This window comes from Pelodiscus sinensis, chromosome 3 (genome assembly GCF_052426305.1).
Source record: "Pelodiscus sinensis isolate ZL-2025 chromosome 3, ASM5242630v1, whole genome shotgun sequence".
Classification (NCBI taxonomy): Eukaryota; Metazoa; Chordata; order Testudines; family Trionychidae; genus Pelodiscus; species Pelodiscus sinensis.
Genome location: NC_143054.1, coordinates 135,258,711 through 135,279,613, shown reverse-complemented (window position 1 = coordinate 135,279,613; position 20,903 = coordinate 135,258,711). Strand labels below are relative to the sequence as shown.

The window sequence follows — 20,903 nt, the reverse complement described above, 5'->3', positions numbered from 1 at the left end:
ATAGGCATCACCTGAGCGAGGCAGTGGGCCATGCCACCTGAGCCCCACTCTTCTAACAAAAGATGCCTCTTGCCACTTGGGCTTGACAGCCACGAACTTTCCCCTAGAGTTGGACACTTAAACCTAGTCAGCCCTCGCTCACAAAAATAAAATGAGGTGGTGGCGTGACCCCTTGCGCCCTCTAGCTCAGTGATAAGATTGTTCACCTACCCAGAGTAGAGACCTTCCCTTCTCCCACCCACTGTTCCCAGCAGTCTTGCCCTTAAGAGTCAGTCTAGCCTTAAGGTGATTGATACTTGAGAACAAGCAAATCATTAAATAATTCTCTTAATTGTGGGACCTGCTTTCAGCCTAAATCTCCTTCTCACCACCCCCCAAATATCTATCTAGATGAGCAACACAGTTCCCAGAATACAGCCTAAGAGACCCATGCTACGACATCATTTGCCATAATGGTGGAGAAGCATCAATATTGAAATTACCTGCCCAGGGCAATGGCAGCGGTCATATTATTGGCGAGTCATATACCTGGGCTGTCCCACCCGAAAAGTAAAGGTAGGCGTAGAAACGTTTTCTCCTCTCTGTCAATCCATCTCCTGCATCTTTGAAATCTAGCTTCTGTGTGGCCACCGGTAGCTTATTGATTTGCATACGTGGTTGTGCTATGTGTCTGCAACCCCTCACAATTATTCAGAAAACTAGCCCCCAGCCCCATCTCCAATCTGTATGCAATGGTTTTACCCACAAAACAGGTCAGGCCTAGAGGACAGAAAAGGCTTTTAAAGAGGAAAGTGTTTGCAAAATAATTTAAAATATAAATGAAAAAATATTCTGCCTTAAGGACAGACTATTCATACTGCTCATAAAAGCGCTGCATATATGTTTCTAAGCAGGTCTCAGACTGTTTCCTTTCTTTAAAGAGGAAAAAAACCCAACTTATTTTCTATGTGCAGGACCACACATGGATTAGATAATACCCTGTTGGCTGCGCTTCAAAACCTGCCCCAGAAAACTAAATCACATTCCCCCTGGCTGTGACAGACATTCCCTAGAAGACATTGAAGGAAAGGTACCTAGTTTATCAAAGGTTACTTTGGAGAATGTTTAGTTGTCAGCATTGAACATTTAGCTGTACCTGGCACCTCCATCGCTCAGAGGAGGGAGGGTTTTGAATGCTAAACCCACACTTTTACCCATACAGGAAAGAAGGTATCTATCTGCTCTTTGGCCTAAGGAAAACGGACATGACCAATAGAGGGGGGAAAAAAAGGAGCATAACTATGAAGCTATGTTTTTTTTCTTCTGGATTCTCCTTGGCTCCTGATTCCATAGCCACCTAGTTACATGAGGAGTCTTACCTGCATGGCCAACTGAGTTGGAGGGAGCTACTCAGGTGAGTAGAGGTTATGGATTTAGGCCCCATGATTGTACTTTCCTTCTGCTGCTGTTCATGGTGCCGTAGTTATTTTTCTTTTTGTTCAGTTCCTCCAGCGCCAGACTTGAGGGATCTGTTTCTTAGAGAGTGCCTCGCTGGTAGAACTAGTTGAGAGAGGTGTTTTATTTCCTCTCTCTCTCTCAGACCATAACATCACAATATCCTGTGGGTTAAAAAACAAACATTCCCCTCACTCCATAAAGACGCCTTTCATTCCAAGCAAGATTTCCTGGGCTGGGAAGCACAAGTACCAAGAAGATAAAAGTAAACATTTAATGCCACTATATTTTGATTTTTTTCAACCATCATATTTTGACAATTTTTTCACACCTCATGTACCACAAAAGGCAAGAGATTTTAGCCAGCAAAACAGTAAACTTTACATTTTTAATGGCAAAAGGCTCAATGTATTCATATACGATCAACTTGCAAAATGGCTATGACTTTCTGGATTCTTAATTTGTCCTCATGCTGTCTGTTTCGTCTTTCCATTCTAATAAAATTTAGCTGATAAAATATATGTCTGCTACTGATCCATCTTCTTGAGGACATTTCCATTCTCAGACCCAGCATAATTTCAGGATACATCAGCGTGTCCACTCCACAACCCAGTTTTATAACACTGTCACTATGAGAGAGAACATAGCCACAGACAGAATGAAATGGATTCAGCAAATGGACACTTCAATGCATAGCACTTAGATAAGCATTTCCAACCATGATGTGTAAATAAATTATAAAATACAAGCAACTCTATAAAACAAGAACATCCTGAGTTTACAAATAAATTATATCCTTCATACATAGAATATGTGGATGTTAGTTACCAGCAGCTTCAGCTATCAGAAGGGAAGGAACTCAAATTTAGAAAAGTTAATATCTATGTATACATAGTATATGTGTGTGTGTTATATGTAATTACCCACCCGCACACACACGCTCTATAGAGTGAATACATCCATGTATAGAGTATATGTAATATAGGTATAGCTGAAACTGCCTCAAGCACCATTTTATTACCATTATTATAAAGTATGCTCAATAGCTGAGTAGGGCCACTCAAAGAATGTTTGTTCTGGGAGTGTTTTGAAGTTAGTTTCAAAGACTGTCACCCATAGCTAATGGCTTGCTTTTGAATACTTCCTTTCTGAGGGAAAACAGAATCACCCAAACACTCCTGCTTCCTAAAAATCACCTGCTACCTTAAATGATCAGCTGGATGTCCACACCAAGAGGCCTGAGCTGTCAGTGAAATCAGTGGAATATCTGTTGACTTCCATGGGAGCTAGATCAGAAAAGGCGGCTTTGCTATGATGGTTTATTAAAGCAAAACTTTTTTTTTTCCTGGAGAAGGGAGAGAGAACACTAGACGGTGTCAATAAAATAAAATTGTTTATTATTTTCTAGGGTGCATGTGGCTGTTCAGGTGCTCGGCTAACCCCATGGGGAGTGCAACATCAATGGAACAAACAGGGATTACTATGAGTTGACAAATCATTCATAGCTGTGTTTGCTGTGGATGCTTGGAAACCTGTTTTAATCCCTGAATACAGAACATCAGCCAGCTCTGGTTGAGTGCTACCATATAGGTCTTTTAACTAGCTACAAAACAAATAGTAAAAGTATGTAAAGGACTGCTTGTATTGCAGTCTATGACAAACCCCCTGGAGATTTTAGTAGCAGTAGAATTTTTGCCCTACATTTGTACCTTTATTTAAGGGGAGAGACATGGATCGAGCTTGATAAGAAATAAGATCAGTCATCCATCAGCTGATGTATGAAATCATGTCTCCATGCATAAATATTTTACATTGGAAAATATGCAATGCTTATGATACCAATGGAACAAATTGCTTGATTTTGCAATCCTGGGATAAACCTGATACATTTGACCTCATCACCAGCACCCTCCCCACCAATCCATCATCATAAGGAGAATTTCTTCCAGCAACCCAAACCTCTTAGCAGCCTCAACCAGTCCTCCAAACACAGATCTGCTAAACCATTGGTTCTCAGCCAGGAGTAGCTATCCTCTGGGGTATGCAGAAGTCTTCCAGTGAGTACATGAACTAATCCAGGTATTTGCCTATTTTCAACAGGCTAAATAAAACACACTAGCGAAGTCAGTACAAATTTAAATGTCATTCAGGCAATGACTTGTTTATACTGCTTTATATACTGAAATTTAAGTACGATATTTATATTCTAATTGATTTATTTTATAATATGGTATATATGAAAAAGTAAGCAATTTTGTAGTAATAATGCATCGGGACATTTTTGTAGTTTTATGTCTGATTGTGTGAGCACACAATGTTTAAGTGAGGTGTAACTTGGGGTGTGTGGAAAACAAATCAGACACCTGAAAGGGATACAATGGTCTGGAAAGGTTGAGCACCACGGTGCTAAACTGCTGATTTAAAAGTCTCAGTCAATCTGCTTCAAGTCAGAGGCTTAAGGTTACTATTTTACAAGCCACGAGGGCTACACAGACAAGCTTTATCTTATTGGAGAGCAAAGATTTCAAGTTTGAAATTGCTATATAGTCTAGTGCTTTTAACATTGGTGGTTGTAAGATATCTCACCTTAAATCCATGATATCCCAATACATAGAAAAGCTATTTTGGATCATTTTTGTAGGCTTTAAAATTTCTGTCACTACATGGGAATTAGCACAACCTAGCTTTATGGGTTGAAGAATAGGTGGGGAAAAAAACCAGGACCAATTAAAAAGTTTGATATCTAACTTTTGTATAAAAAGAGTCTTGTGGGTGAATGGCATATTCCTATGGTGAACTGCGTAATGTACATCTTAGCGCCAGGTTGGTCACAAGTGGCAAAAACACTTATTCTACCATGTTCCATCACATCATGTCTTTGTTTCAGTCTACCTGCATGAGCATGTATTATATTGTTGCTTTTAACCCAGAAACAAAAGCAAAATTGGAAGTTTAGAGTTATAGGTGCTATTTTTGAGTGAACCATGTTAGGGAATGCATATTAAAGAAAGACACTGGCTAGTCTCTTGTACTGTAAATGCTTGACATGCATGACTTCCTAGTGGCACCACTATAATTCCCATGCTGTGAGCTGGAAAGAAAGACCCTTATGAGCCTTATATTTACCTCCTATGCAGCATGGCCATAGGAAAATGGTATTGCAATTGTACTTCTTAATCCTCCAACCTTTTTCTAGTTGAAAGTTAGAGGAATGATGTACAGAGGATTCAGAGATTACAGGCAAGATTTACAGAGTTGTTCTCTGCCATAGAGTTCTTGCAGGGTCAGGCTGTGTCACACAAGGATAGAAAAGAAGAATCCTATCCTTGTCTACAACTGGCAGTACAGTAAGGCAGTGGGCAAAACAATGAGACTAATTCCCCTTAACCAATTTTTACCCAGCTGTCACTCTGGTGATTTTAATGAGGTTGTTTCTCTGTCATACCTGAGTAAGTAAGAGTGATTCAGGACCATTATAACTATGCAATGTTGCTTTAGGAAAGGATAGGGCCAGTATCACTTTTTGTGTAGTTATTTCTCCAAGAAATCCTGTTGCTTGCTTATAGGTGAATGAATTATTCAAAATTACTGTTTTTTCTATAACCTTTGCTATGCTCCCCAGTGTCAGAAGTGACCACTCCAGCCTTCTACAAAGTGGTCTCCTATTGGGATTTCAGTTTTTAATTTGTTATAGACTATAGGACCAGATGAGGTCCAAACTTCTCCAGAATCCAGGGTTTTCAGATCTGGCTTTGATTTGAATTCATTTTTAAGAAAGAAAAGCCCCAGTCAGATCTACCATAAATAAGGAGGCAGTGAAGGTATCTGTGTGTGAGTTCAGAATTAAACCCAAAATGTCCTTCCAGGCCCTGGGACAGCCATAGCAATGCAAAGCAGTACCTTGATATGTCTTTCAGTCTTCATTTAGAAACCTGACCACCTCCCATTCATGCCGACAGAATGTTCTCTTTGAAACCTAATTACAGCCAACTTTGCTACACTTGAAACGTCCAGTGAATGCACATATCCAGGAAGTGCTTCTCACTTCCTGTCACTCCATTAATTTGAAAAAATGTTCCAGTATGCAGACCATAGTATTCTGTCAAGTTGCACTTGGATAAGGAAGGTATTTCCTCTTGTCTTTTAAAATCAATATTAGAGTAGCATTTATGTTGCTAGTTGCTAAAAAGTGTGGGCTTTCCTTGCTGTGACTTGTAGAATTTTTGGGCCATTTATAAAACATGGTCTTTCAGTAATCAGGAAATAAATATTTCTGAATGATCCATTTTGTGTCTTACAAGAGTAGCTGACGTAAAATTAGAGGCAAGTCAAGTCCCAATTTGCTATTTTTACCTGAGCAGAAATTTGGCAGCATTGGTGGTAAAATTCTGGCAGATTTTCATTCCATTTATGCATTAAACCATTGTACGTCTCAAAAGTACAGTAGTAGATCATGAAGTAGGCCCATATATGCTACAAAGAAATGACTGTAGTACGTAATACTGATCTGTGGTGGATTTGTTAGTCCTTATTAACTAACTCTTTGTACCATAAGTAAAATATTTGTAAGCACTGTGATTACATGCAGCAAATAAATACTACAGTAGGTCAAATTCATCCTTGATGTAACTTCATTGGGGCTGCATGAAGGATGTATTTGGTCCATTGTTACTAACAAAGTTAAGCCAGTATACAGTATAATGTATCATTTGAAAGGACTCCTAGAGATATCTTCAAGCTCCACAGAGCCCTTCTTCAGAGCTGGGAACACCCGAAAGCTCATGTCTTTCCCTGACAGACCTTGGTGCATTGCCCTTCTCACACTCGTATCCTACACTACTATAGCAGTACTACAAACATGTTAGATAAATGGGAGACTTCTCTGTAATATCTTGGAATCTACATCTGTAACGCCACTAAACATGCGGTCTCAGTATTCAAGACCATAACTTTTATGATCACTGAGCCTATTTCTTGCAGTCAACAGGTAGGTACTGTACTCTCACATTCTGTGCATCCAAGTGATGAAAAATGATTTACAGAAACTTAATAAAATCTTTGTAAGTGATCTGCAAAATGAGACAATATGGGAGCCAGAAGTACAGTACAATCTACTCACCAAGTCAGGTATTAACATGTTTTCTGTGTTTACTATTTGCCAGCCTAATCACTTTGTTTGCCTCCAGTATTTGCTTGCTTTGAAAATACTGCTTTCCACTGGTAATCTGCCTGTAGTTTCTTAATATTATTGTGTACACACACAACATGCCAACATTACTCAGCTTGTTTTCAACTGAGGAATAATTATGCCTCCCAGCAGCTCCCTGCTCTTTGTCTGTTGAACAAAGTTTACACAGATGCTTAAAGCTGCAGTTAAACAGTACAATAGCTGGGGTGTTTCATATGTGCACACTTTAGGAATCTCCAGTTTATGGACTCCACATTAATTGTTTCACGTGCATGTGTAGCATTTTATATATTAAGCCTTTGCCTAGTGCCATCAGTTCATCTGATTCATTGCATACAAAGGACTTGGTGTTCTACATACATAGTGTGTGTCCAGGCAGCATCAAGTCCACCAAGTAAGAGACATCCTGATTTACAAGGAACGTTCAACCTAGAGCTCTAAGTAGGTGGGTCCTCGTGCTCATGAGAAGCCCCTTCACTGAGGCTCTGTGCAAAGGTCCCTTTGCTGGAGTTCACTGCAGAATCAGCATCCAAACCAACATTGCTGATTGAGCTGATAAGTCAATGAGAACATCACCTTGGACATTAATGGGGAGAGGAGGAGGCCCATCAGAAATACACTAATAATGTTATATAACTATTAGAATGTGACTGCGTTTCTGAAGAGGGGCATATTGGAATAGTCGGCCATTATTTGCTCCCATATAACACCACTGACTACAACAGGGTTGCCTAGCTGTAACAGAGTAGAATCTCTCTATTTGTGTGTGTAGTTTAATAAACAAAAAAGACAATGTGCCAAATAATTCAATGTGCTATAAAATAAAAAATGCAAGTGCTCATATGCATTGAAATAAATACAACAGCATTTCTTCCCACATGCAGTTATCTCTATGGCTACGTCTAGACTGGCATGATTTTCCGCAAATGCTTTTAACGGAAAAGTTTTTCCGTTAAAAGCATTTGCGGAAAAGAGCATCTAGATTGGTACGGACGCTTTTGCGGAAAAGCGTCCGTGCCAATCTAGACGCGGTTTTGCTCAAGAAACCCCCGATCGCCATCGGGGCTTTTTTGCGCAAAACAGTTTTTAGCTGTCTACACTGGCCCTCTTGCGCAAAAGCATTTGCGCAAGAGGGCTTTTTCCCAAGCCGGAGCAGCATAGTATTTGCACAAGAACACTGTCAATCTTACATTACATCGTCAGTGTTCTTGCGCAAATTCAAGTGGCCAGTGTAGACAGTTGGCAAGTGTTTCCGCAAAAGCACCTGCTTTTGCGGAAACACTTGCCAGTCTAGACGCAGCCATTATGTTTGCTCACAGGCACAGTTGGATACCTGATGTGCATTTGGCCCATGTGGTATAGACAACGACATACTTTTCCTGCCCAAAGTGTTGTGTACTCTCAGAGTATGTGTTCCTCAACTTATAGCTATTACTGTGGAATGATCCATGCACAAAAAGAGCAGATGAAAAATGTGTTAAAAGCGCAATAACTCAAAAAGCAATCCAATTAAATGTCACTAGCTATTCCTCCTCCCCCCCAAAAAAAAATCATTCCGTTTTGGACTGATAAGCATGAGAAACTTTCATTTTAAAAAGTAATTTTTCAGAAAGCACCCTGAAAATAGGAGGTTGAGATAAAATGTCTCTTCACCTATAACTTGGGCATCACCAGTACAAGGATAAAGAGTACATGTAAAGGGAGAACAAATGGCAGCATTACATCCAATGAAACACATTGTACTAATTGCTTTGTAATAGTGTTCTTTCTCCTCTTCCATGGTACCATATAACTCTATTGACAGGAACAGTGTCTTTAACCGGTAAACTAAGAGCAAGAGGGTCCAAACTAACCACACTCTCTGCCAGCAACAGATTTAGAACCAGCTGGGAGAGGTAATGTTCTCTTTGAGTGGCCTTACCCGGTAACAATAAAAGACAGTTAACATTTATTCATATGCTGTACTGATTAGGAAATATCTCTACAAACACAAGTTACTTAGAAACAGCAAGTCTGAAATAGGAGAAAACACCAAGAGAAAAGCTGTAAATACATTTCAAAAATGTTTGATTTTGTTTCTTTTTACTTTTCTTGACTAGCACCATATGTACACAAGGAAGTATGAACATAAATGTTTGGATAATAAAGATTTGCAAGGCACTTAAATAGTCTTTTGTGTAATAATTTTTTATGAAGCTCTCAAATGTAGTCCATCCTATAACCACCCCTTTCCTCCCTCAGCTAACACAGGGGAAGAAGTCACTTCTGTCAGCAGTTCTTATTTACAAACATGTCCTTAAAAGTGCTCTTTCAGGCTAAGGAAATTGACATCCTTACGTCTCAGCGTTGTTGCGTTCATCTAATTTTTTTTCTACTAGTCTTCGGTGTTATAAAGAAAATCTCTTTTCTCTCACACAGTCAAAACTTGACACCAACCTTCATCCTCATTCTGTTGTCTTTGGGGTGCTATTCAAAAGGAGCAGGAAGGGGGCGGTAGTTTGAAATTTTCTTGAGGTTGGTCCTTTATCGACGTCTAGAAGTGATGTCAAAGCAGGTGATCATCATGAGGTGGGCCTTGCAGAAGTTGACACGGTTTTCCAGACGCTCTGTCACACACTCCAGGGCCTCCAAATACTCCAGGGAATCCAACTCGAATACCTGCTCCAGGTCAACTGAGAGAGAGGAAATAAACAAATGGGGACAGCGGACAAAATGCCGCACATATTACAGGCACATACGGGCCTGACTCAAACCTTTGAGCCCACACCTATCGTATACATCATCAACTCTAGGCTTGCATTTTCACTTGAAGCTGCACTTCATATTCAACGAGCACTAAAATAGCACATTAGCATATGAAATACTGACAGCAATTCCTTCATCCAGTGTCATGCTGTCCCATCTACTGCAGTATCACTGATGCCTGTCATTGTCATTTTCATAGGGCCATATGCTCTCCCCCAGAAAACAACCACCAGATCCTCTAATCAAGCACAGTGTTCACTATAAGTACTTTCCATTGACTGATATGAGGCATGAAAGTGTCTGTTTTACTTTACATATTATCTTTTGGTCCCATATGGAGATCCATTGGGACCAAATTCAGAAGTGATGTGTAAGACAGAGGAATTTAGACCCATGTAAATTGATTTAGATCCCCTTTACCTAGGCCCTGCTTCAGCAACGTGTTTACACAAATACTCTAAGCACATACTTCTAATCTGTTCTCATTCAGCATGTGATCAAGTCCCAATGACTTTCACAACTGCTTTTCTGAACAAGAATGGATTTAGACTTAAGTATGTGCTTTGCTGAATTTGGGGTCTTACACTCCTGTATGCTTTGAATCCCCGAGGCCTACTTACACCTGTTTTCCCCAGGGGTAAGTAAGTCGAACGTGTTGGACAGCATAGATTAAAGTAGGATGGGGACTAACAACATATGTGTTTACGAGACATAAAATGTTGACAAGTTAAGAGAACTTGGAGTTCCTTATGCACCAGTGATGTGGTGTAAATAGATCTAAGAGAATCTGGCTCCTGCATCAACCTGAACATCACTCCTAAAGCCTGGAGTCTGTGCATTGCTTGCAGATTGCCTTGTGTCTCAAATGGGAAATAGAAGCAATGGTGTAAATGAATGAGTAAATGTTGATCTGTGCAAACTTCCAGTGGGCACCTTTAAAACTGTCCATATGCCCTTGCTCATTTCTGCAAAGGTCACAAGACTCCCTCTGTCCAAACGCAGATTCTGTAGTAATGCGACCAGCTCCGTCTATCAAAGGGAAAATTAGAACTTTTCAAAAGCAACTGTTGCAATGGAAGTCCCATTGGCTTGTGACGATTACAAGTAGCAACTAACCCATCTGGATTCAACTTTTTAAACTATCTAGCAATAGTCACACACTGGCAGAGATTCCCCATGTGTCTGAAGCTATGTCCACACTATATTGGGGGTATCTTTGGCAGCCTAGCTCCCTAGTATAGATGCAGCATATGCCAACACAAGGAATTTTTCTGCTAGTGTAGGAATACCATCTCCCCCACTGATGTCAGAGGCTTTTCCAGAACCCCTTTTCTGTCAGCACTGCCATGTCTACACGGGGGGAGGGTTTGCTGGCATCGCTATGTCACTAGGAGGGCTGTTTTTTCACACACCCACCAGCTCTGCTGGTATAAATTTTCAATGTAGAGCAAACCTGGTTGTCGCTTATCAGCTTGGAAGTGTGGATTTTTGTGTGTTCATTGCAGTTCGTTCATATCTTTTTGTTCTGGGATTTTATTTTTATTTATTTATGTCCTTGGATAGAAGGTAGGATGGTGAATTCCTATGAACTTCACCCATTTCTGATTATAAACAATGAACCAAATTAACTCTGGGTGCATTTCCATTAGAGTCAGGAGGCAAATTATTACATACACTTTTTCTACAATCAGAAATGTCTGAGGCCATATGTCCAAAAAATTTTAAAAATAATTTAAAACTCATTTTTTGGCGCTGTGAACTGAGACACATGAGCGTTAATCTGTCAATCGCAATATTCACCACTACAATGCTGTACCAGTCCCATATTCAGCTCCTGGGCGAATAAGATTGTTCAGCTCTACTGTCAACATTTAATAGGAATTATGCAGGAATGGTTCTAGAAATACAGTCACTCTAACTCTGGCCCCCAGGTCATGTCAGTTCAATTTAATTTACAAACATACTCGCTCACATAACAGCCTCAGCATCAGTCAGTCTTTCTGCTTCCCCTCAATGCAATAAACCAAGGGCATTTATGAATACAGGAGATAAAACGAAGTCCTTACATTCACTGAGCCATTTATTAGGATCCAGCATCAGGTACTGTTTGGTCACCTCCAGTTCCCTCATTAACCACTCGTACTTGGCTCTGACCTCAGCAATCCTCTGCTGGCGATGCTCCAGGATTTTCAGCTTGGCATTGAAGCATATCAGCTCCTGCCAATCAGGGGAAAAAAAAGATGGGAAAGAAGAGGTGAAAAGGGGGGACGGGAAATCCATGCTGGAGTTAGTCATTTTTCTAGTCAATAATAATCACAAACCACACAATAAGGACACAAGGATTTGCCCAAACAATTAAGCTCCTCAGAAGAGGAAACCCATCTCCAGCTGTATTAAAGCACCATACATATCCACGTGCTACGTAATAGACACAGTAGTGAAATTCTATAGTAAAGAGCTGATAAAAATCAAATTTAAAAAATGTTCAACAAAATAGGAGAGAGTTGTGTGAACACATCGGCATTTTTGACCAATGCTAATAACTTATCATTAATGCTTGTATTTTTGAAGTGGTGAGATATGTAGGGTGCTGAACAGCAATTTAAAATAATGTACAATCTAAATAATTAAGAAAGAACACAAAAACAAACCAAGAAAAGCCAAATAATGTGATATGAATAAAAAAGGATGGGAAGGATTGTAGACAAAGGTCAAGAGAGATGATCAGGGGGAAAAAGGTTGATGTGCGTGTAGTTCTATCGACTTCAAAGGTGCTTCATCAGTTTGCACTAGCTGATGATTTGGATCAGGGAGTTTCCAGCTGCTTTTTGAAAAATGGGAGGGACAAGTTCAGGATGATGTTGGGTAAGAGCAAATTCTGGCCCCCCAAGAGCTACAAAATCACAATGAGCAAAAGCACAATCACCCACTCCCCCAAGCAGAGATGGTGGCAGGGCACAGAGGTAAATCAAGATGAGGTTAATTGAGCATGTGATATGGAAGTTTCTGATGCCGGTTTGGTGTGCAGCTGCTTATCTATGAGCTTAAAGTGTTGTTGATTTGGAACCTGATGCTGTGAGATGCTAGGCGTATCCCAGATGTTGCTCATCATCTTTACAATCAAGCCTTTAGGCTCGAAATGGAAATCAGCCCTTTCGGGTGCACTCACCTTGCTGTCCCCTCCTCGTCGCCGCTGGAGTCTCTCCACATCATCTATTTCATAGACTTTGATCTCAAAGGGTTCACCCATCCCCCTCTGAGCACTTCGCAGTGGGCCATCTACCCAACGGACCCCTGGGCTGTTGGCAGGTTTCCTTACTGGGGAGGTTGTATCAAGTGACAAAGCTGGGATGAGTCTTCGTCTCTGAGAACCTAAAGAGTGCGTGAATTGTCAAGTTAGCCTAGGAAATTCCTCTCATTTCTGCTCCTTCTGCCAAAGGGACCTCTTCACATATGTAACACAGTCAACCATCTTAAATAGCAAGCGGTAAAAGAGATGTCAAAGACATGACCGTTTGGGCTTGCTTATCTCTTAACATAGAGCACCAAGTCACAAAGACCTTGAACAGGAGGCGGCGCCGGTTTGCAAACACCTTTGTGCATGCTTTGCGCATGTGCATTTGTTTGCTGACAATAGAAAACTTGCAGCAAGGGCAGAGTTTGTTGGTGAAACTGGCCTAACATGTTCCACTCTGGTTTTACCTGGGGGTCCCTTGACAAGTGTGGATTGATTTTTGCAGGGGAGGGATCATTCTCGCTAACCCATGCTACAGCCTGTCCCCCCGATAGTAGGCATCTAAATCACTTTTGGGGACAATGTCAAATGGCTGCCCCAGTCCTTTGTGCCAGTGCCCATGAAAAGTCAATGGGAGGTAGGTGCCCAACTATCACCTGTGCCTTTAAAAAAATCTCCCCCTTGGGGGGTAAAACATGGCTGTGTGCAGTGGTTAAGGAAGCAAGCCTAGAACTATGCCTGCAGCAGCTGTCCTCACTACCGTGGTTTCTATGCTAGTATTTCCCCCAAAACTCGTTCACTGGGGGCACTCGCACCATTGCGGCTGCAGCAGTGATAGGAATGAACAGTACTCATCGATGCTGCCTGGCTAGAGAGCACAGTGTTTAAAATACCAGCAGTTCCTCGTATACGCTCTCCGTTAATAGCCCTGTGGCGCATGCGGTCAGTGCAACGGTTGAAGAGTTTTAGAAACAAGGCCAGTGTAGATAAAGCTGATGCTGTGTGAAATGCGCCTACTGTACTACTAATTACTATAACTATGGTGCTAGCATAATGGCAAAGAAAGCACAAAAGTGGTGTGTATAGGGTAATGGGAAACAGAGAGAGAGAGAAATATAGAGAGAAAGAGACTTATGTAGGCAGAGAAAAAAAACAGTTATATTTTTCTTCCTGGCTTAATGCATTAAGAAAGACAGATGGGGGAGGGGGAGAGAACATGGTTGGTTTATTTTCTAGCTCACAGCTACTGCAGTGTTCTTCCAGGAGAGGTTGGGGGGAGGGGGAGAGAAGCAGCCAGCCAGCCTCAATGAAACCATATCCTGGCTTTCTTGGCTGCATGGTCTCAGCCTGGTGCCAGCAGGGGAGGGATACAGCATAATCACGCACAGATTTTATTTTAAACCAAAGTAAAATCAGTTAGAGGAATCTCAAGAATAAAATGCAATGTAAATATCTACTGAACTACTGCCAAGGGGGTGTTTGGATAAAAGCTAAAATCTATTGACCTTCCAATATTTGCATGTGTAAATAATAGAATTTGATCTGATTTTCCACTAATGTTTCCACTCCAAGAAGAAAAATGGGAAAACAAACATGTCTTGTCCCATTTGATTTAAGGGGTTGCAGGTTTGAAAATAAAATTTTTAAACAATGATGAGATAATTCCCCCCCTCCCCTATTCACACTCCCTGTGAAAAACCTGTGGCTAACCTATAGAGCTCCTAAATCTGAAACAATCACCTGGTACCCTAGACAGTCCCAATTTAAAATACTTTTCCATACAAAAACTATGTCCAGGAAATATTGAAAGGAAGGAAGCTCACACATGACTTGAAATCTCCAAATTAAGGATCCCTGTGCAACCTTATTTCTGTTCCCTGTATTTCAAAGCAGTTTTTAATTACATGATCACCAACTCTGTTCTCTTCAGGATCCTCAGAGAATGAGGTAGCTACTCTAAATATAAATGCTTGGCCTTCTGGGCATGAACAAATATCTAAACAAGAGGCTAGAAAGAAACTGTCAATGGACAAATTATTTCACAACTGACCACTTCAGGATTTCTAGTATACCTTTTGTAGTAGCTGGTGATGGCAAGTGTCAGAGACAGGATACTGGACTAGACGGACCATGAATCTGATCCACCATGGCAGTTCCTTTGTTCCAAATCTGTTGTTGGTTTTTCTCCCTCATTGCTCAATTTGCGTCCTCCCTCCCCCAATCTCAGTCATTGCACTCTGCAAAATCTCCTCCGCTGCCTACCTCAATTACTACATGTCCTTTCCCCATCCAATCTTCCAATCCACACACCACACGAGATCTTCACTTAACATATTTGCTGACATAGCTATGTTGGTTAAGAAATTATATAATTATAGATATATAAAAATCACACCTGCAATCAACTAACGGTACTCTTTTGTGTGTGTGTGTGTGTGTGTGTGTGTGTGTGTGTGTGTGTAAGTTGCATCCACAGTAGAGGATTTTATCAGTATAACTACCAGCTACCCTGGCAGAGGGTGTCATGCTGAAAACACAGTGGCTGTGTCTAGACTGGCCAGTTTTTCCGGAAAATCAGCCGCTTTTCCGGAAAAACTTGCTAGCTGTCTACACTGGCCGCTTGAATTTCCGCAAAAGCACTGACTTCCTATTGTAAGAAATCAGTGCTTCTTGCGGAAATACTATTCTGCTACCGTTCAGGCAAAAGTCCCTTTTGCGCAAAGCTTTTGCGCAAAAGGGCCAATGTAGACAGCTCAGATTTGTTTTCCGCAAAAAAGCCCCGATCGTGAAAATGGCGATTGGGGCTTTTTTGCGGAAAAGCGCATCTAGATTGGCACAGATGCTTTTCCGCAAAAAGTACTTTTGCGGAAAAGCGTCCGTGCCAATCTAGACGCTCTGTTCCGAAAATGCTTTTAACGGAAAACTTTTCCATTAAAAGCATTTCCAGAAAATCATACCAATCTAGACGCAGCCAGTGTCTTATCCTGTAATGAAAGAGGTGTAACGTACTGCATACCCAAAAGGGGGCAGAGTTAAGCTTGTGTGTGCAAACTTAACTTTGATATTTCTAGTAATAAAGAACTTCCCCTTGCAACTAGTGCTTTTTTCATACACTTTCTGTATGGAATTGTCTAGGGAAATGGATAAAATACAGTGATTCCATGATATGGAACTATTTGCTAGGCAGCAGATAAACCATCCACTCTGCACATCGGGGGCGGATCCAACCCTATTCAAGTCAACAAAAAACACTGCTCAACAAAGCAACAAATGATGTGGACTTGTGTTCTCCTTTTTATATAGTATGCAAGCATGCAGGGAGTTTTCAGAGCATTCCAAATACCCTCCTACAGATCACACTTCACATGCACCTATGAGGCACAGGTGAAACTCCATTTAGCTTATCTACTATGCAGCATAGGCTAGTGAGTGGGCGGCATGAGTGGCCCTCCATCTCAGTGGGCCACAAAAATTGTCATAACTATGAGGGACTCTAGACATAGGGTTGTTGCGCTATGCACTCGCATACCTAGAATTTGCATGGTGTGCTGATTGAACTGGAGCAGCATTTTGATTGGATGAAGAGGGAACACACAGCTTTCACAGTCAACTTGCGTGCACTCAGCACATACCTCAATTCACATGCCCTTGTTTTATGTGCGTGTCGCTTTAGTAATACCAGCAGGAAAGAATGTGGGTGGAAACCAGTAGAATCTGGCAACCCTGCGTATGGGCAAGAGTAAACAAAATGTCTTGTGGGCCACACACAGAACCCCAATGGGCTACAGGTTGCCTACCACTGGTAAGCAGGATCGATGGAACACTAGCTGATTCTACACAATACAGTGAATTTGTGCAATATACACTACTTGTATGTTGTCACTCTTCCTTTCCTTTCCTTTCCTTTCCTTTCCTATGCAACAACTGAAGCATGCTTACAAATGGTGGGTAATTATTTTTGCTGATTGAAATTTAGCTAAACAATTTTTAAAATGAAAACCAGAGATGCAATGGTTTGGGGAAATTTTTATTTTGGTCAAAATTTTCCATGTTTCTGGAGTTTAAAAAAACATCAAATGTTTTTCTATTCACATTTTTAGTTTTCAGTAAAAATACCTAGCTTTTGTTTCAGTTTATAGGGAAAAATCTGGTTTTGGTTTTCAAAACCAAGATTTTTTTTAGCAAAATCTATTTCTGAGCACTGAAAAAAATAATGTTTCGTAATTCCCCCAAATACTTTCCCTTTCCATTTAGGAAAAAAAAATCAAATTTTCCCATGAAAAAGAATGAGCATTTTTACTTGTTCTCATTATTAAGAGAATATTATTTACATAGTACAAATGAGAATGACAAACCACAGGGGGTCTACCATGTACCACAGAAGTCAATGGAAATCAGGCATGGAAGAGACCTCAGGAGGTCATTGAGTCCAACCCCTACTCAAAGCAAGACCAAGCCCAAATAAATCATCCCAGCCAGGGCTTTCTCAAGCCAGGACTTAAAAACTTCATGGGATGGAGATTCTACCACCTCCCTAGGTAACCCATTCCACTGCTTCACCACCCTCCTAGTGAAATCCCAATGATTTCAATGGGATCTGGATCTGGCTATCAGACTATGTCTCTGTTTATCTTACATTTATCTTGGGGCTTGTCTAGACTGCTTTCCTCTTCCTAAAGAGGAACTGCAAATGAAGCGCTCATTTATAAATCTCGCGCTTCATTTGCAAATCCTCTTTCGATCCCTTTTGCAGAAGAGGTTTTTGCGGGGAAAAAAAACAGTCTAGATGGGAGTGGGGGTTTGCACAAATCCCCCTTTTTCAAAAGAACCTTTATTCCTAAAAAAGTGAGGCTTACAGGGTTCTTTCAAAAAAGGGGGGTTTTGTACAACCTCCCCCCCATCTAGACTGTTGTGTTTTTTTGCAAAAATCTCTTCTGCAAAAGGGATCAGAAGAGGATATGCAAATGAAGTGTGAGATTTGTAAATGAGCGCTTCATTTGCACTTCCTCTTTTGGAAGAGGAAAGCAGTCTAGACGAGCCCTTAGTGAGTTCCTCTAGTGACAAGGACAGCAAAAGCACTTGTTTAGAAGGCTTGTGCTTTTTTAATCACTGTCATCTACTCTTGCTCTGGGTTGAGTTTGACAAGTGGTTAATCTCCCTGTAGTCTCCCAGAATTCCTGCTGTTGGTAGTGTTACTACATTTTATTTAGTGTATGATTATTCCATGTTATTTTCAGCCTATAGAGGAAAGAATAAACTATGTACTAATATGACTTGGAAACAACTTGTGTAAACATGAATTTTGTAGTTTAAATTGATCCTGAAAAATTCAGGCCCCTACTCTGATATCTGCTTCTGCTGTTGGCACCAGTGACTGAAAGGAATATCATCTTGTCAGAAAAGGGGCTGATTTCCAACAGGCAGTGCAAGAAGTGTGACACAAATGATAGTGATAGCTACACTAGGAAGTTTTGGCAACAAAAGTGCTGTGGACATGCAAAAGTCAGCCAAAGCGAAAACTGCCTCCCATTGTTGACATTTCAAGGCCATATGGCTAACATGCTGTTGACAGATAGAGCAGAGCAATGTGGGTAAGCATCCCACAATGCAGTGTTGTGGGAAGGCAAAGCTGATCCCTGTGCTTTGAGTTCTCCTGCAGCATTCTCAGCTGCTGGGAGCAGCATCATGAGTAGCTCTGTGAGCTCTCCTTGCTGAGGAATGTCAAAGCAGCACAGCAGGTTCTCCAGTCTTCCCCCTGCAGCAGCAATCTGCCTGCTGCTGCATTTCTAACAGGGCAGAAGGGGAGCACTGCAATGATTTGCTCATTTTGTTTATTCCCCAAACAGAGCAGTTCACACAACTGTCAGATACTTCCCGGAGCTTTGAAAGGGGAGAGACGCAGGCCTCCAGGACAGCAAAAATCACAAAACACTGAGCACCACCATCAGGGCAGGCACTATGGGATACTGGCGGAAGCCAGTTCTCTAGACAAAACAGAGTCCACACTGGCTCTTTGTCAACAATAAAGGGACAGGGAAAAAACAAAACTCTCTCATGGGGGAGGAGGGTGTGGAAGGTTTTTGTCACCAAAACTGGATGGTACCTCTCCCTCCCCCCAACAAAAGTTGCATTGTAATGTGTACACTCTCACTGTTTTGTCAACAAAAGGCAGTTTTTGGTGACAAAACATGCCAAAGTAGGCAAGGCCTATCAAATAATTTACTGGCTATCCAGTCCCCAAGCAGTTTTCTGTGGCTTCCTATGATGGGAAATGAAAGGCAATGGTTCTTTCCAGACTGCTGGTTGCAAAGACACATACCAATATTTTAAAGGTGGTTTTAAATGTTCCTTATCACTTTTGTTGTTTGCTTTCTAGGGAATGAGATGCTGCCAGTTGGCGCAACAGAAGCAGCAATATGAGCATTCAAAGAACCTTTGGACTGAAGTTGAATTAAAATACTTGAGAACGAATCACGAGTAAGTTTTGTGAGGAGGAGGTCTTGTAATGAACCATTAGCATGAACCTGCAGACCAATGAGTATTGCCACATGTTGCTGCGTGACAAAGCTACAGATTGAAGGGGAAACAGCACAAGGGAAAACTACAGAAAAGAGCCTTACGGAAAAATTGAAAAAGCCCGTAAGGAATTTTGCCATTGACTTCAACAAAGCCAGGATTTAATCCACAGAATGTAATGGAAAATTATCACCATTTCTATAGGCTGTTTGAATGATCATGTAGAAATTTATGGAAAAGACAGTCCTCTATTAAATGCTACAGAATCATCAAAAACAAAACAAAAAATGCCTACAAAAATGCAGCCCTTCTTATTAAATTCTACAGGATTTCTCCCAATGGGAGACTGTAGAAATCGGCTTTTAAAATGTATGGCACACTGAACCTCCATATCTGAAATGACAATAATGTAAAACAGAGACATTGGAGAAATTTGCTGTCAGCTTTCTCAAAACTGCCCTGCCATCCTGCATGAACTTTGGCATGGATTTCAATACAGCTATTGAAACAGAAAAGAAAGAGAAACAAAGTCTAGGAGAGCAGAACTCTTGCACTCAGCCCCATATGCTAGGCTAACTTTTTGCCAAGTGGTTTGAGATTTCAAAGTGGTAATGCTGTGACTCCTAAACTCTGGGCCAGCAGATGAGCCCATGCCTGACAATCCAGCATGGAGGAACCAGTGACGCCTAAAAGACATCAGGAAGCGACAGTGATCCTTCCCTAATCCAAAACCCACTGTAGTCATGGGCAAATTTCCATTAACTTCAACAGGGCTTTGGATCAGGCCCTAGATGAAGCTGCATCATCAAAAGTAAAATCGACATGTGCTAGATGACAACACAAGACCCATTGAGAACTGACCAGCTGGCACAGATTAATGTGGCAATGGCTTGACAGGACACGATGCAGCACAGTTGCCATTTGAAATGCCGTGACTGAGTTGCAAAGTTAAGAGCGACCTTGGTCCAATGGTCCCAAAGAGAGACGATCAAAGAGAGCAGCCGGACAATTAAACTGCACTATACCAGAGCACGGTAGAATTATTGCAGAAGAGTACAAAAGGAGTATCCAATGTTGCTAAAACACAAAGGCCTTTAGGCATTTAGAAATGTACTATGGCACCTACTTTGTCAAGCACCTGGCACCTTCAGATTTTAAGAAATGAACTGTAAAACAGCAGAGGACTGGCCTTTCAACGTATAGGCGTATCATCCTTATTTGGTGACAAAAGGTACCAGTTTGTCTCCAGACTCAAGCCAGTCCACAGTGATTAAATTGGTTTTAAAGTTAATGTCAATTAGGAGACTAATCTTGCAAGGCATGCAGCACCTCCTGAGACATACCAAATACCTCCTGCTTCCGTTAGGAGTAGAGGGTGTTGGGTTCTTCCGAGAAGGCTCTCAGTCGATTACAGGATATATTCATGGAGTCATTGACTTTAAGGCCAGAAAGGACTATTATGATCATCTAGGCTGACCTTCTATACAGCACAACCCAATGAGTTTTGCATCAAGTCTGTGTGTTGATGCATACAGCCATTTTTGAGTCAGAGGGTTGTGTTAATGGTGCTTACGTGCTATTTTTAGTGGTACAAGAGTTCAAACCCAACCAAAACTCATCCTCAGAGAAACTCAGGCTTGTGACTATTTAATATTGCCTCTGTTTGATATTCTCCAGGGTGCCTGTGTTGACACCAATCTTTTATGTAACTGCTGCAGATTTGGGTTAATCTCGTAGGAGGTGGGTCATCCTTCCCTATGGAGATTCAGGGCCTGATTCTAATGG

The 20,903-nt window shown here is 41.2% G+C and overlaps 1 protein-coding gene and 1 long non-coding RNA gene across 4 annotated transcripts in view; one reads left to right on the top strand and one right to left on the bottom strand.

The window, feature by feature from the left end:
* LOC106732825 (uncharacterized) overlaps positions 1 to 20,903 on the top strand; it is a 54,870-nt gene that overhangs the window by 16,699 nt on the left and 17,268 nt on the right. Inside the window, exon 2 of the long non-coding RNA XR_016349240.1 lies at positions 18,979 to 19,079. This is a non-coding gene — a long non-coding RNA (uncharacterized LOC106732825). The remainder of the gene's footprint in view (positions 1 to 18,978; positions 19,080 to 20,903) is intronic.
* KIF26B (kinesin family member 26B) overlaps positions 1,695 to 20,903 on the bottom strand; it is a 440,836-nt gene continuing 421,627 nt past the window's right edge. Inside the window, exons 13-15 of one of the 3 annotated variants that reach the window (XM_075924899.2) lie at positions 12,537 to 12,739; positions 11,434 to 11,584; positions 1,695 to 9,294 (exon numbers count right to left, since the gene is read on the bottom strand). In XM_075924899.2, the coding sequence (XP_075781014.1) occupies positions 9,146 to 9,294; positions 11,434 to 11,584; positions 12,537 to 12,739 (503 nt within the window). In that variant the 3' untranslated portion in view covers positions 1,695 to 9,145. Of the gene's footprint in view, positions 9,295 to 11,429; positions 11,585 to 12,536; positions 12,740 to 20,903 lie in introns of those variants that run through there. The other 2 variants (XR_012902838.2, XM_075924900.2) reach the window with 2 other exon arrangements.